The 12,999-nt window shown below is 48.8% G+C and overlaps 1 protein-coding gene across 8 annotated transcripts in view; it reads left to right on the top strand.

The window, feature by feature from the left end:
• Positions 1 to 7,076, top strand: part of ARNT2 (aryl hydrocarbon receptor nuclear translocator 2) — a 190,387-nt gene extending 183,311 nt beyond the window's left edge. For 5 of the 8 annotated variants that reach the window (XM_027956965.3, XM_060401376.1, XM_060401379.1 and 2 more), the window contains 2 exons: positions 552 to 688; positions 3,009 to 7,076. In XM_027956965.3, coding sequence (XP_027812766.1) covers positions 552 to 688; positions 3,009 to 3,107 — 236 coding nt within the window. In that variant the 3' untranslated portion in view covers positions 3,108 to 7,076. 8 annotated transcript variants of the gene reach the window in all.
• The last annotated feature ends 5,923 nt before the right edge of the window (positions 7,077 to 12,999 follow it).

Raw genomic sequence — 12,999 nt, forward strand, 5'->3', positions numbered from 1 at the left:
AAGACGGGCAGAAAGAGCCATGGCTCTTGGCCCCCATGGAAGGACCCTCATGGAATGCCATGTGTGGCTTCAGCTGAGTTACCCAGAAGGCAGTGAGGCTGGTGGAGGTCAAGTTTTGCTGAGAGAGGCTCTTCTACTGGCTGGACAGGGTTCCTTTAAAGAGCAGCCTGTGAGCTGCGGTATCTGGAGTGGCAGAGACTGCACATCTAGGAGATGGCTTCTCTCGGCCACAGATATGCCTCCAGCAGTGATCATGAAGCACTGAGGGCTGTAAGACTTTACCCTGGCAGGTGCGCTCGGGGAGAACCACCCTCACTGCGCGGTACCCGCACCGTCTGGCAGAGAGCTCCTGTTTCTGTTTCACCCACCCAGCTCTCGGGTGCCAAACCAGCTTCTTATCTGTCAGCCAGCATGAGGCAGAGGGAGACAGTGAGCACTGTCAGCCCGCTCTGGATGGAGTGCGGGGGTCCTCTGGGCTGTAGTGGTTCTTGGGTCTCCCGAAGTCATGGGCTGGCTTTTAAAGGAAGTGTCCTCTACGTCGGATCTTTCAGCTGAGAGCGGACAGAGTAGCGGGCAGTTCCAAGGGCGGCCCTCGGAAGTTTGGTCGCAGTGGCAAAGCCAGCACCACGGACAGCAGAGCGGTGAGCCGCACTCCCACCAGCAGCCCGGTCAGACTGAAGTGTTCCAGGTAAATCAGCGAGCACCGCCTTCTCGTAGGTACCCGCGCCTTCTCTCTGCTTCCTTTCCCCCTCGGTCTCTGCCTCCCTGCTGTAGCACCGACTGCTGATAGAGATTGTGAGTTCTGGCCCCTCCCGGGAAGGTCGTAGCCCTGACTCCTGGGGCTCCAGGAGGAGAAAGAGGCGAGGCTCCCTTCTCGAGCCCCACTCACGTATTGCTGATTGAAGCTGCCTGGGCGCCTTGCAAGTCCTCCGTTGTTTGATCCAGCTGTCCTCAACTATTTTGGCACCAGGAACCAGTTTTGTGGAAGACAGTTTTTCCACGGATAGTGGGAGGGGATGGTTTCGGAATGATTTAAGTGCATTACATTTATCATGCATTTTATTTCTATTGTTATTACATCAGCTCCACCTCAGATCATCAGGCTTTAGATCCCGGAGATTGGGGACCCCCGGTTTGAGCCATTCCCTAAGTGTGCAGCAGTAACAGATATCGCTGGCATACCACAGGGCAGGACTCAGCCCCCTTGGGTGTCAGAGCCCCACTTTCAGCCAGGAAAGTTCTCACTGGGAAGAGGCTCCAAATGCGAGTGTGTCCCATCCACCCCACCAGGTCTTCATGAGGGAGAAACACCCGATAACAAGAGCCCCAAGTGCCTTCTGTCACATTCCAGAGCCTGCCCCGCAAGGCATAGCTGGAGCAAGGCGCACCTGGGACCCACAGGACTATAAAGCTCTCATGGGAGAGCTCTCCATTTACCCCACCCTCACCCCAAGCTGGGGCTTCCCTAGTGGCTCAGTGGAAGAGAATTCGCCTGCCAATGCAAGCGACGCAAGTTTGATCCCTGGGTAGGGAAGATCTCTTGGAGGAGGAAATGGCAACCCACTCCAATATTCTTGCCTGGGAAATGCCGTGGACAGAGAGCCTGGCGGGCCACAGTCCATGGGGGTCACAAAGAGCCGGACATGACTTAGTGACTAAACAGCAGCAACGCTTCAAGCTCCTTTCCCACCAGTTCAAGCAGCACCTTCACAGGCAAAGTTGTAGAACCCAGGTCCCCAAAGAGACAGAATCCTTTTATACTTGCAGAGAGGTGCCTCACCCAGGCCCTCACCTGACCACCCGTGACCCATGATCACTATCCCCCCTTCCTCCATCCGTCATTCTGAGAGCCCTGGCCCATCCTTGTGCCTCACAGTCACCATGTAAAGCAGATTTCCCTAGCCTGGCTCTTCATGGTCATGATGCTGAAAGGAATTTTTGGTCAAATACATTTGTGAGACGTGAGTAAACAGTTGTTCAGTTTCTTTTTTAAAAAATTATGATATAATTGCTTTACAATGTTGTGTTCATTTCTGCTGTACAACGAAGTGAATCCGCCATATGTTCACGTGTGTCTCCTTCCTCTTGAGCCTCCCTCCCAGCCTGCCATCCCACTGCGTTAGGTCATCGCAGAGCACTGAGCTGAGCTTCCGTGCTGTGTGGCAGCTTCCCACTAGCTCTCTTTTACCCGTGGTGGTGTATATAGGTCAGCGCTGTCTCAGTTTGTCCCATCTTCTCCTTCCCCTGCTCCGCCCGAGCATCTGTTCTCCACATCTGCATCTCTGTTCCTGCCCTGTGGATAGGCTCGTCTGTATGACTACAGGACTTACCAGAGCTTTTATGTACTAATGATGACTGAGGGTTTACAGAAGGGCGACAAAGTACACCTCGTTTCCCAAACTCATTCGTCTGCAGAATTCTTTTCTCCCACAGTGTCTCGTGGGCCAAGAATTGGACACAGCACACTTTGGGGAAATTGCCATAAAGGATTGAAATATAGCTCTGCCCATTTTCTGGATGGGTAGTCTGAGTCCCAGAGAACTTGAAGGACTCGTGAAAGGTGGAGTCTCACCCCACAGGGATTTGGCCCTGTCCTTGATGTACACAGTGAAGACGGACCGCTCAGCTCTCCTTACACGCAGCCCTCCTGCCCTTCCCTGCTTTGCAGTGCTGTTGGATCTTGATTGTCGGTTGGGTGTATAACTTGCTTGGTACCAAACTGGTACCAGTGGGCCTCTTGTCCACCCTGTGTCCTGGCTAGGCTTTAAATAGACAGAGCTTCCTGCTGCAATATCTCTCCCAGGACAGCAAAGCTACCCAGGGTCTCAAACATTGGAGGAACCCAGCAGAGCATGGTGGGGGTGGAGAGGGAGGGTACATGTTCCCAGGCTGCCCTGTTGGAGAGATGCCGTCAGGGTGGTGGGCAGGCTGGGCTCCTGGGACGTGCCACTGCCCGGGAGAATGAGGGATGAGCCGACTCCCCTGCGCTCTTTTCCTCTCTCCTGCAGGACATGCTGCCCATGCCCGGAGATCCAACCCAGGGGACCGGCAACTATAACATTGAAGATTTTGCCGACCTGGGCATGTTCCCGCCGTTTTCGGAGTAGCTGCGGGCAAAGCCAGGCTTCACAGAGCAGTGTCCCCCCTGCTGTGATGTCGACGCCATCGTGAACGGGGGGGCCCCCATTGCCCTGCTTGTCCTGTGGCAGGACCCCCCCCAGCAGAAGACACCTCATTCCCCCCTGCCTCCACCATGTTCCCCCTGCCACCGTCGCATTGCTCAGCTTCTAACCCTCAGCAGTGGCTGCTCTGCCACCGAACAGGAGCCTGGTAGACGTTGGGGGTGGGTTTATTTATTGTATTTTACTTGTGTGTGCTTGGGAGGCTGACCCACTGGGTTCCTAAAATCTGGTTGTGAATAATCTCCTATCGGACAGTTTGTGTCTATGAAAAGTTCACTTACAGCCCAGAGAGCCCGAGCAGCATGCCCAGGCCTGCCCTGGAAGCTGGAATCTGGTTTCTCCTGGCTTTTAACTTCTGTGTCCGTGTGGGGCTCAGAAGTGGGGAGAGAGGGCACACGGCCTGTGTTCTCAGAGCTGGAGGTGAGCAGCCGGGGACCCCCAGGTGGACGCCGGCTCCTCTGTCTCCTGGCTCAGCCACATCCGTCCGTCCATGTTGCCATGAGACGTGTACTTTGTGCCGTGTGATGTGAATCCTTGTCCTGATGGATGTGTTGTGCCTGTGTCTGTCGTGTGTGGCAAGAGCGAGTGTCTAGAATCCAGGGTGAGTGGCGTAGGTGGAGCCCGGCCAAGCTGAGGAGGACACCCTGACCAGAGGGAGCCAGGCCCGGGGCCTGGGCGCCAGGCAGACAGGCTGAACTGAGCAGGTGGGCCCTTGACAGTGACGCCAGGAGTGCCGGCCCAGAGCTGCTTCCTCTGCTAGGTCAGTTCTTCGGTCCAGGTGGGGGACAGCGGCTTCTCAGGAGGGGCAGAGGGCGGGTCTTTGAGGGAGAGGACTTGGATTCCAGTTCTGGTTTTGCCGCACACCCCCCACCCCAGGGCCTTGAATCCCTCAGTTTGTCTCAAGACAGAGTGAGAGCTGACTTCTAGAAGCTTGCCTGGCTAACTTCTGAGCCCCTGGTCCCTGGCTTGCTGTCTCAGATCTGAGATGATTCCCCACTTTTACTTACCACCACTCCATCCCGTACCCTTTACAGTAAGGAAAGAAACTCCTGTGTCCTCTTCTTTTCCCTATGGTCTCCCTCCTGTCTTGCCTCCCCATCCCATCAGCTCACCAACACCCGTAGGGAATCACGCTACCTACCCGTGGCCACCTCGCGGCAGACAGAGGAGCCCATGCCCCCTGCAGGCGCCTGGCTCAGAGCAATCCTTGTACCCCTCCTCCCGGGGTTCTGAGGGGCCTGGCGGAGTGGAGTCGCTTCTAGGCTACCTGAGCCGGGAGTGAGCCCCATCTGCAGGAAGGAGCCACGTGGAGAGTGTTTGCTCTCATCCTCTGAAAACTCTGCATCAACCCCAGCACTGGCCAGCATCCAGAGCGGATGGGCGTTCATTCTGGCCTGGGAAGCTCCAGCTGTTAAAGTCCAGCATTGTTCACGAGCTTACCCTTGGCTGGTAGCCAGCTTTGTGTGATCCCAGGTCATGGGCTCTAAATTAAAACTGACCTGACAGTTTCTAGAGTGGCTTTTAATCTTCGTGTATATAGTGGCGATTGGATTTGGGGTTTAGACACACAGGATGTCATTTTTAACCTTTAGAAGCCTTTTGGTTCCTGGGAAAATGGCAGGTGACTGAACGTCCCCCGACCCTGACAGAACCAAGACCCAGAAGGGGCCTCCCGTGGGTGTGCCCCGCCCCTGGGGTCACCTCTGCACCCCCTGCAGCCTTGAACTTGTCCCAGATGGTAGACTTAATTATTTCCCAAGAAGAGGCACCAAAATAGCTTTTGGATCAAAGAATGGGTTCTCGGTGAAATGAAAACAGACTTCTTGTGACTTTGAGCCTATAAGTTTGAAAGTTTGAGGGAGGAGGTATGTTTGTCTCTTTTGGTTTTGGAGGGAGTTTGGGGTTTTTCTGAGGTCCACACACTGATTGGCATGCTGACTGGGAGCTGCCACCCACCCAGGCTTTACTGGGTGCTGAGGGGATGCAGAAGGACAGAGGAGAACAATCTTGCCCCCGGGACCTTTCATCTACTTACACAGTGTCTAGGATGAGGACCTCTCAGTTCTTAGTCCTAGTAGGCAAGGATTCATGAGCGAATGGAAGCCAGATGTAATGGGAGAGCATCATAACTAAACAGCCCCAACCTGACTTCCCTGGTGGCCCAGTGGTTAAGACTGAGCTTTCACTTCTGGGGCCTGAATTCGATCCCTGGTCAGGGAACTAAGATCCTACACACAGCACAGTGTGGCCAAAGTAAATAAATAAATAAGCCCACCTCCCTCTCCAGCTGTGTCCCAAGAGCCCTGGAGGGGCGTGTGGTACAGTGTGACTGGCAATTTGAGTTTTCTGTTTCCCGTATTCCCCATTCCATGCTTTGATTGTGAGTGTTAGAAGCCACCATGTGGCCACTCAGAAAACAGGGAGCACCCAGAGGACCACATGTCTGAGGGATTCTTCCCCCCACTCCCCACCCCCCACGCAGAAGGAATTTTGGGACGAATGAGCATTAAAGTCCTAGAGAGCCTAGTAATGCCAGTTTGTAGAAGCCCCTCCCTCTGGTCCCACCCAGCCAGGAAGCCAGGATGCCCACGGGCCCTGCGTCAGCGTGGCCTTCAGCTCAACTTCCATTCCTACTGGAGATGGACGAAAAGCTGGACTGGGAAGGGGAACAGCACTGGGACTTTGGCTCCAGGACTCTCTTCCTCGTTCACACCTCATCTTGCATCTCCCAGGCCTTCCAGTGGCTTCCTTTGGCTGAGCAAGCAGAAGGCTCTTCCCCAAAAAGAGCCATGTGGTGGCTGCCTGAACCATTGGTGAGCAGACAGACACAGCCACGCTGAGGCTTGGCCAAGGCTGGGTTAGTGACTGCGACGGTGGCTGCAGGGGTTCTAGAACATTCTGCCTCTATACCCCTCCCACTGGCTTCATCTTTAGTTTTGGTTTCAGGGAGCAACAGAGCCATCACAGACACCCGCGTTCTTCTCTGCATCCCAGTTGATCAAATTCACCGTTTTGTTGTTTCGTGAATGCCTGTTGCAATGAGAATACTGATAGTTGATGGGACTGACGTTGAAGAGCATGACTCTCCTGAGTCCATAGGAGACTGTCCCCCAGACCAGCCACTGTCAGTGCTGTGACCAGGCTCAGTCTAGAGATGAGTCAGGCCCCAGGAAAGTGACCGTGTTCCCTTCCCTCTACGTCAGCACCTGGACTAGCAGATGAGGCCTGAATCTCTACCCCCGGTTCCCCCCACCGACGTACCTGCTCCCTAACATTTATGACGTAAGCAGGACCATGCTGGTCACTTAACAGCCATAGCCAGTCATGAGTCAGGGTGGAAATGCTCCTTCTTTTACTGGGAAGTACGGGTTTGATCGTTAAGTCGCTGTGTCCCAACTTGCCAGGGACAACCCAGCTTGTCCATTCAGCCCTCTCTCCTGGCCAGATCCTCATCTTGGGTATGAAGGGATCTGACTGTCCTTTTCCTCGCTGCCTGGGGGCTGGAGCAGCTTGAGAGGCATCTTGCTGGAATACCAGCACCTCTTCATGCTTAGGTAGGTGTGCCTGGGTCTTGGGGCCAAAGACCGTGGAGCCGTGACCATGAGGGTGGAAAGAGGGAGGCTTTTGGGAACAAGGCAGCCTGCTTCCGGTTAACAGTCTCGTTTTCCTCCAAAAACAAGAGAATTCCCAGATGAGCTTCAGAGGACAGTTTCAGCACTTAATCGTTTCTCTTTTAACCTTTCTTCTTATGAATGTGAACCGTGCTGTGGATAAATCATTTGTATTTCTTGAATGTTCTCTATGACTAACAGTTATTAAGTCAGTTGTGTATATGTGTAACTAATGGAACTGCCTTTTAAAATTTCATTACAATAAAAATGACTTTGCTCTGAACACTGAATAGCCCAGGCCAGCTTTGTCACTGAGCGATTCATAGAACCTGCTCTTGAAGTTGGGTAGATGCTCTCATATTACTCTTCTTAAGGGCTGTGTTTTGTTGTCCCCAGGAAAGAGTGTAGAAAGCATGTATGCTTAAGAGCGACTCTGTCAGGGGATCTGCATCATAAAATTTTAAAAGAAGCTAATAATTCTCAGCTTTGTGTGTTAGGCAAGGCTCTCTGGAAAGCTCTTTGCAAATGCTATTTTTGTGACCATTATTAAACTCTGCAATGTGGATATTACTCCTGGTTTATAGATTCAGAAACGGACTCAGAGAAGTTAAGTGACTTATCTAAGAACACAAAAGGTTGATCTTAGGTCTCATTACAAAACCTTGTACCTGTTGTACTCTTCAGACACACCATTTCTTTCTTAAATTCTCCCAGGGACTTTCCTGGAAGTCCAATGGTGGTCCCATGTTTAAGACTTCACCTTACAATGCAAGGGGTGCAGGTTCCATCCCTGGTTGGGGAACTAAGATCCCACATGCCTTGTGGCCAAAAATCAAAATATAAAATAGCAAGTATTGTAGCAAATTCAATAAAAACTTTTTTTAAATGGCCTATATCTTTCTTTTAAAAGAAGATGTGGGATTGGCATAAAGAAAACTAGATCAGGAGAACACCACAAAGAATCTGAATGTACGCACATGTTCAGAAAGGAGAATATTTGGTATGTGCACCGCTGAAGCAAGCCAAAGCTGTTATTTACAAGAGTCAGCATTACAAATCACAGGACCAGACAGACTTCCAATAAATGGTGCCAGGGAAAAGCACATGGGAAAAGAAGCAACTGTACCCTTATCTTACACAATGTACAAAAGATAAATTCCCCACAGATGAAAACATCCGAGTGTTGAAAAGCAATATATGTAAAATCTTTAGAAAAAAATCTGGGAAAGTATATTGATGAAATCAGTTAGGAAGGAGATTTTAAACCGGGCGCAAAGACCACAAACCATATAGAAATTTTTTAAAAGTTTTGTTTGAGGTCACTAAAAAATAATCAGCTTAAAGAAATGGACCAGACAGCCAATAAACTGGTAGAAATATTTGCAGTGTATGTACCTAACAGAGTGGTATTCACATCGAGAGAGACTATTCTGAATATAAGGATTCATAAAAATGAATGAAAAATACAACCCAATAGATAAGTGACCAGAGGCTTCCCTGGTGGTCCAGTTGTTAGGACGTTGCCTTCCCGTGCAGGGGGTGCAGGCTCAGTCCTTGGTCCGGGAGCTCACTTCCCTAGAAACCGAAACATAAAGCAGAAACACGATTGTAACAAATTCAGTAAATACTTTAAAAATGGTCCATGTCAAAAAAACAAAGTCCACGTCAAAAAAAACAAAAAGAATTGTTTTTAACAGGTAAATGATCGGAGTTTGAATTGCCAGTTCATAGAAACTCAGTGGCATTAGATGTGTGAGAAAAGACTGAACCCCCCTAGTAATGAAAGGAAATGCAAAATTAAAGCAAGATAAGGTCTATCACTCAGAAGTACCAGGTCTGATAACTCAATTGTTATGACATATGGGGAAACAGGACAGACACTCTGGGAAGGGTTGCACAATATCCCGACACGTCAAAGATGTACAAACCCTATGACTCAGTGAATCCAAGTGTCTGTCCTAGGAACCCTCCCACGTGTGCGACAAGGCAGGTGAAAGGACACCTACTGCACTGCCAGTTGCAGTGAACACCTGGGAACCTGTCTAAGCATCCTTTAGCAAAGAAATGACTCAACTGATTGATGTAGGCCCACAAAATGTGGGTGCCGCACTTAAAAGGATTTTGTAGAAGTGTGCGCACCTTCTAAAAACATACTATTACATTTAAAAGATTGTACATATTTTATAACTCAAGGCAATTACGTATCGTGTTTCTGCATAAGTAGATATGCAGCAAACATTTTTGAAAACGAATCTCCTGGACGGATAGGTCCAACTGTGAATAGAGAGAGGAAGAGTGGACGGAGTGACTTGTGTGGTTGAATTCCTTACAGCAGATTAAGGCCGAGGAAAGAAAGAGGTGTTGATTGAAATAAAGAGAAATACATGGTATTTGTTTTCCTCTTTTTGTGTTTTTCTGTTTTCTCTTACTTCCCTCTGCGTGAGAGTCTGTAAGTCCATGCATGTCTCTACAAATGATCCAGTTTTGTTCCTTTTAATGGCCAAGTGATACTCCATTGGGCATATGTACCATATCTTCTTTATACATTCATCTGGAGAAAAAGTGTCTGAAGCAGTTACGGCAAAATGTTAAACAGCTACTTCATCTTGGTGATGAGCATATGGTATACTTTTCTCAAATTCGCTGTATAGTCAAAAAAGTGTTAGTCACTCAGTCATGTCCAACTCTGTGCGTCCCCATAGACTGTAGCCTACCAGGCTCCTCTGTTCATTGGATTTCCCAGGCAAGAATATTGGAGTGGGTTGCCATTTCCTTCTCCACAGATCTTCCTGACCCAGGAGTGTTCCATTGCGTTGATATAAAATTCTGTGTGCATTTATATTCATGAAAGATGAAACTCTAGTAACCTATCTCCACATGATAGAACCTCAAGTGAATTTACATTTTATGTAATTTTAAAAAATATATATATTTTTTTGCTTACTTGAGTGCATCCCATCTTAGTTGCAACATCTAGTTCCCTGAAAAGGGAATTGAACCTGGGCCCCCTGCATTGGGAGCTCAGAGTCTAAGCCACTGGACCACCAGGGAAGTCCCTATCCTTGTAATTTTTAATGTTATTTGTTTTACGAAGAACGTATATTACTTACAAAGTCTTGAAAAATAATGAAAAGCAAATCACTTGTCAGAATAAGAAAATAAATGACTTAGCCACACTACCTTGAAATCATTGGATCCGTCATCGAGGAATTAAGATCCTGCATGCTACATAGCGAGGCCAAATAATTTGTTTGAACCTTGAAACTTTGAACTTAAAAAGGAAAAAAAGAAAGAGCCATAGCTGGACACAGCTCTGTCAGACCAGGCAGTGCAGGAATTGCCAGGTAAGTTCAGAGAAGAAATAGTGGAAAAAGCCCAAACAGTTGCCAGGACATGGCTTCACCTGCATCCTCCCTTTCATTTCTCCCCCAGCAATAGACAACTAGATAAAAATACACTCTCATCATAGATAGAGCAATAGTAATTCTTTGCCTGATGTTACTAATGATGTACACTCATTATTTTTAAGAGTATAGCATATAGAAAAGCATAAAGAATAAAAGATTGTATTCTGGTTCAGGTTACTGATGAGGGGCCCAATGAACAGTGAAAGGCGATGGGGATGAAGCACAGGGGTGTGGAAGCGTGAGGCTGCTCAGGTTGGGAAGGGGAATAAAGCAAGAAGAGCATCGGCCGGGTTCTCACGGTGCTCCCTCCACTTCCAAGACCCACCTCCCAGCCTCCGCTCCCAACAGCTCCTTATCTTCCTCTGGGAGGAAAACAAGGTCATCTCCCTGTTAACCATGTTGAAGCCCAACAGTTATGAAGTTAATTCTCCCGCAAACCCTCTCAAGTGTGCTCTTTCCATAAACACGTGCTGCACACAGGGCTGGAGCTACACAGTGAAGATGAACCCCACCCCTAGAATATGAGGTTCCTAACTTATGGCTCCTGGGGGAAGGATGGAAGAAGGGATAGTTAGGGAGTTTGGGATGCTATATTTAAACTGGATAACCAACAAGGACCTACCGTACAGCACAGGGAACTCTGCTCAGTGTTATGCAGCAGCCTGGATGGGAAAGGGGTTTAGGGGAGCATGGATACATGTATATGTATGGCTGAGTCCCTTTGCTGTGCGCCTGAAACTATCACAACTTTGATAATCAGCTATACCCTAGTACAAAATAAAAAGTTCTAAAAAATGCATTAGAAATTTGTTTAAAACCTTGATATGAAATATCTGAAATTATTGTCATATTTGTGATGGGATGTTTTATAATTACTGCTCTAACTTTATCTTCGTCTCATCCAATGTCAACACGACCAACGCGACTTAGCAGCCGCAGGAGCAGCAGGCACTTGATAGGGTTTCCCAGGTGGCTCAGTGGTAAAGAATCCACCTGCAAATGCAGGAGACATGGGTTCCATCCCTGGGCTGTGACAATCCCTTGGTGAAGGAAATGGCTACCCACTCCAGTGTTCTTGCCTGGAAAATCCCATGGACAGAGGAGCCTGGTGTACTACAGTCCATGGGGTCGCAAAGAGTCAGACACCACTTAGCGACTAAACAACAGCAATAAGGTGCTTAATGTGTTTGAATTAACAAATGATATTATTTAGTTGTTATGATTGAATGACATTATTGAATGTCATTCATGCATGACAAATGTCATTTTAAAATGCCCATTTTGATTGCTAATATGAAGTAAAAAATTCTATTGTGGTTATATTAATAAAAGGAAATCTTTGCATGAAGAAATAAAGCAAAATGGATAACCGACAAGGTCCTACTGTAGAGCCCAGGGAATTCTGCTCAATGTTATGTGGCAGCCTGGATGCGAAAGGAGTTTGGGAGAGAACGGATACATGTATATGTATGGCTGAGTCCCTTTGCTGTGCGCCTGAAACTGTCACAACATTGTCAATTGGTTATGCTCCAATATAAAATATAAGTGCTAAGGGTTTAGGTGGAGAGCACCCACCCTGCAGATGGACAAGGGGAGGTTGGTTGGGGGAAGAACTCAGAAGGCTGTGATTCACATGACTTTGCCAACAGGTCCCAACAGATGGGGCCCATCAGAAGCAGAGCCTCCCCACCGGGCACCCAGCTTGTTGGCTCAGCTTTTGCAGAAAGTGCTTAATGGGTTCCCGTCTCCAAGCCCAAGACCCTTATAAATCATGAAATAGGTACGCCGCCCCTCAGCAGGACACTGGATTAAAATGCCTGGAATGCAGCTGGCCTCTGGTTCTACAGCCCAGCTCCTAATTCTTCCCACACATTTCACTTAAGACTCAAATAAAAATGCCAAAAACAAAGAAACATGACCTGGCGCTGACAGGGAAAAGAAAAAACACTTCATCACAGTGGTTTATCAGTGTGTGAGCCCTGCCATTCCACCAGGGCCCTTGACAGCGAGAGCCGTGCTGGCTCATGCTTCTCGTGGCGTCCCCACATCCCTAGAGGGCCGCCATGTCTTCATCGTGGCCACACTGGGGAGCACGCTGGACCCACAGGAATGAGCCCCATCGTGATGGCATCACACGTGGGTTACTGGGAACCTTGGTGAGCCATCAGGCTCCCAGCCAGTCTTCTGAGACCTGCCTTTGGAAGCCATGGAAGGTCACCTTGTCACATCAACTCAGCGAGCAGCCAGGACCCCGAACACTAATAAGATGCTAGAAACCTTGGAGTTCTGTTTTCTTAGGTTCACTTCCCACTGGCAGAATGAGGTGTTAATGCGCTTCCAAGTCACCACGTAAGGGGGTGGAGAGGAGACTTTTGTCTTAGGCATGGGTGCTCACACACTTCCTGTGTGGCCTCTTCCAGGGGCCGGCTCCCTGGAAGGTGGGACAGAAGAGAGAAATGATCCAGGGTGTGGTCCTGGGGAGGCTTTCATTGGGGGCTTCTTCAGGCTTTCTGTTCACCAGTCTCCGTGCAATACATCGGACAGTACATGAAACTCAGCGAATGGTCTTTAAATGATAAGCAATTCCTTTGCTGGACAGCTGAAACTAACACAACATTGTAAATCAACTCAACTCCAATATAAAATAAAAATTAATTTTCTCTGGAAAAACTATAAGAAATTCATTTTGCTCTAAGTCACAAGCATTGGACAGAGGAGGCAGAGGCAGGTTCCTCGATTGTCCAGGTCCACAGTGAGTTCATCACAACTGCTGGCAGCTTGAGAGGTTTCTGGATAGGT

The sequence above is a fragment of the Ovis aries genome, chromosome 18 (genome assembly GCF_016772045.2).
Source record: "Ovis aries strain OAR_USU_Benz2616 breed Rambouillet chromosome 18, ARS-UI_Ramb_v3.0, whole genome shotgun sequence".
Taxonomy (NCBI): Eukaryota; Metazoa; Chordata; class Mammalia; order Artiodactyla; family Bovidae; genus Ovis; species Ovis aries.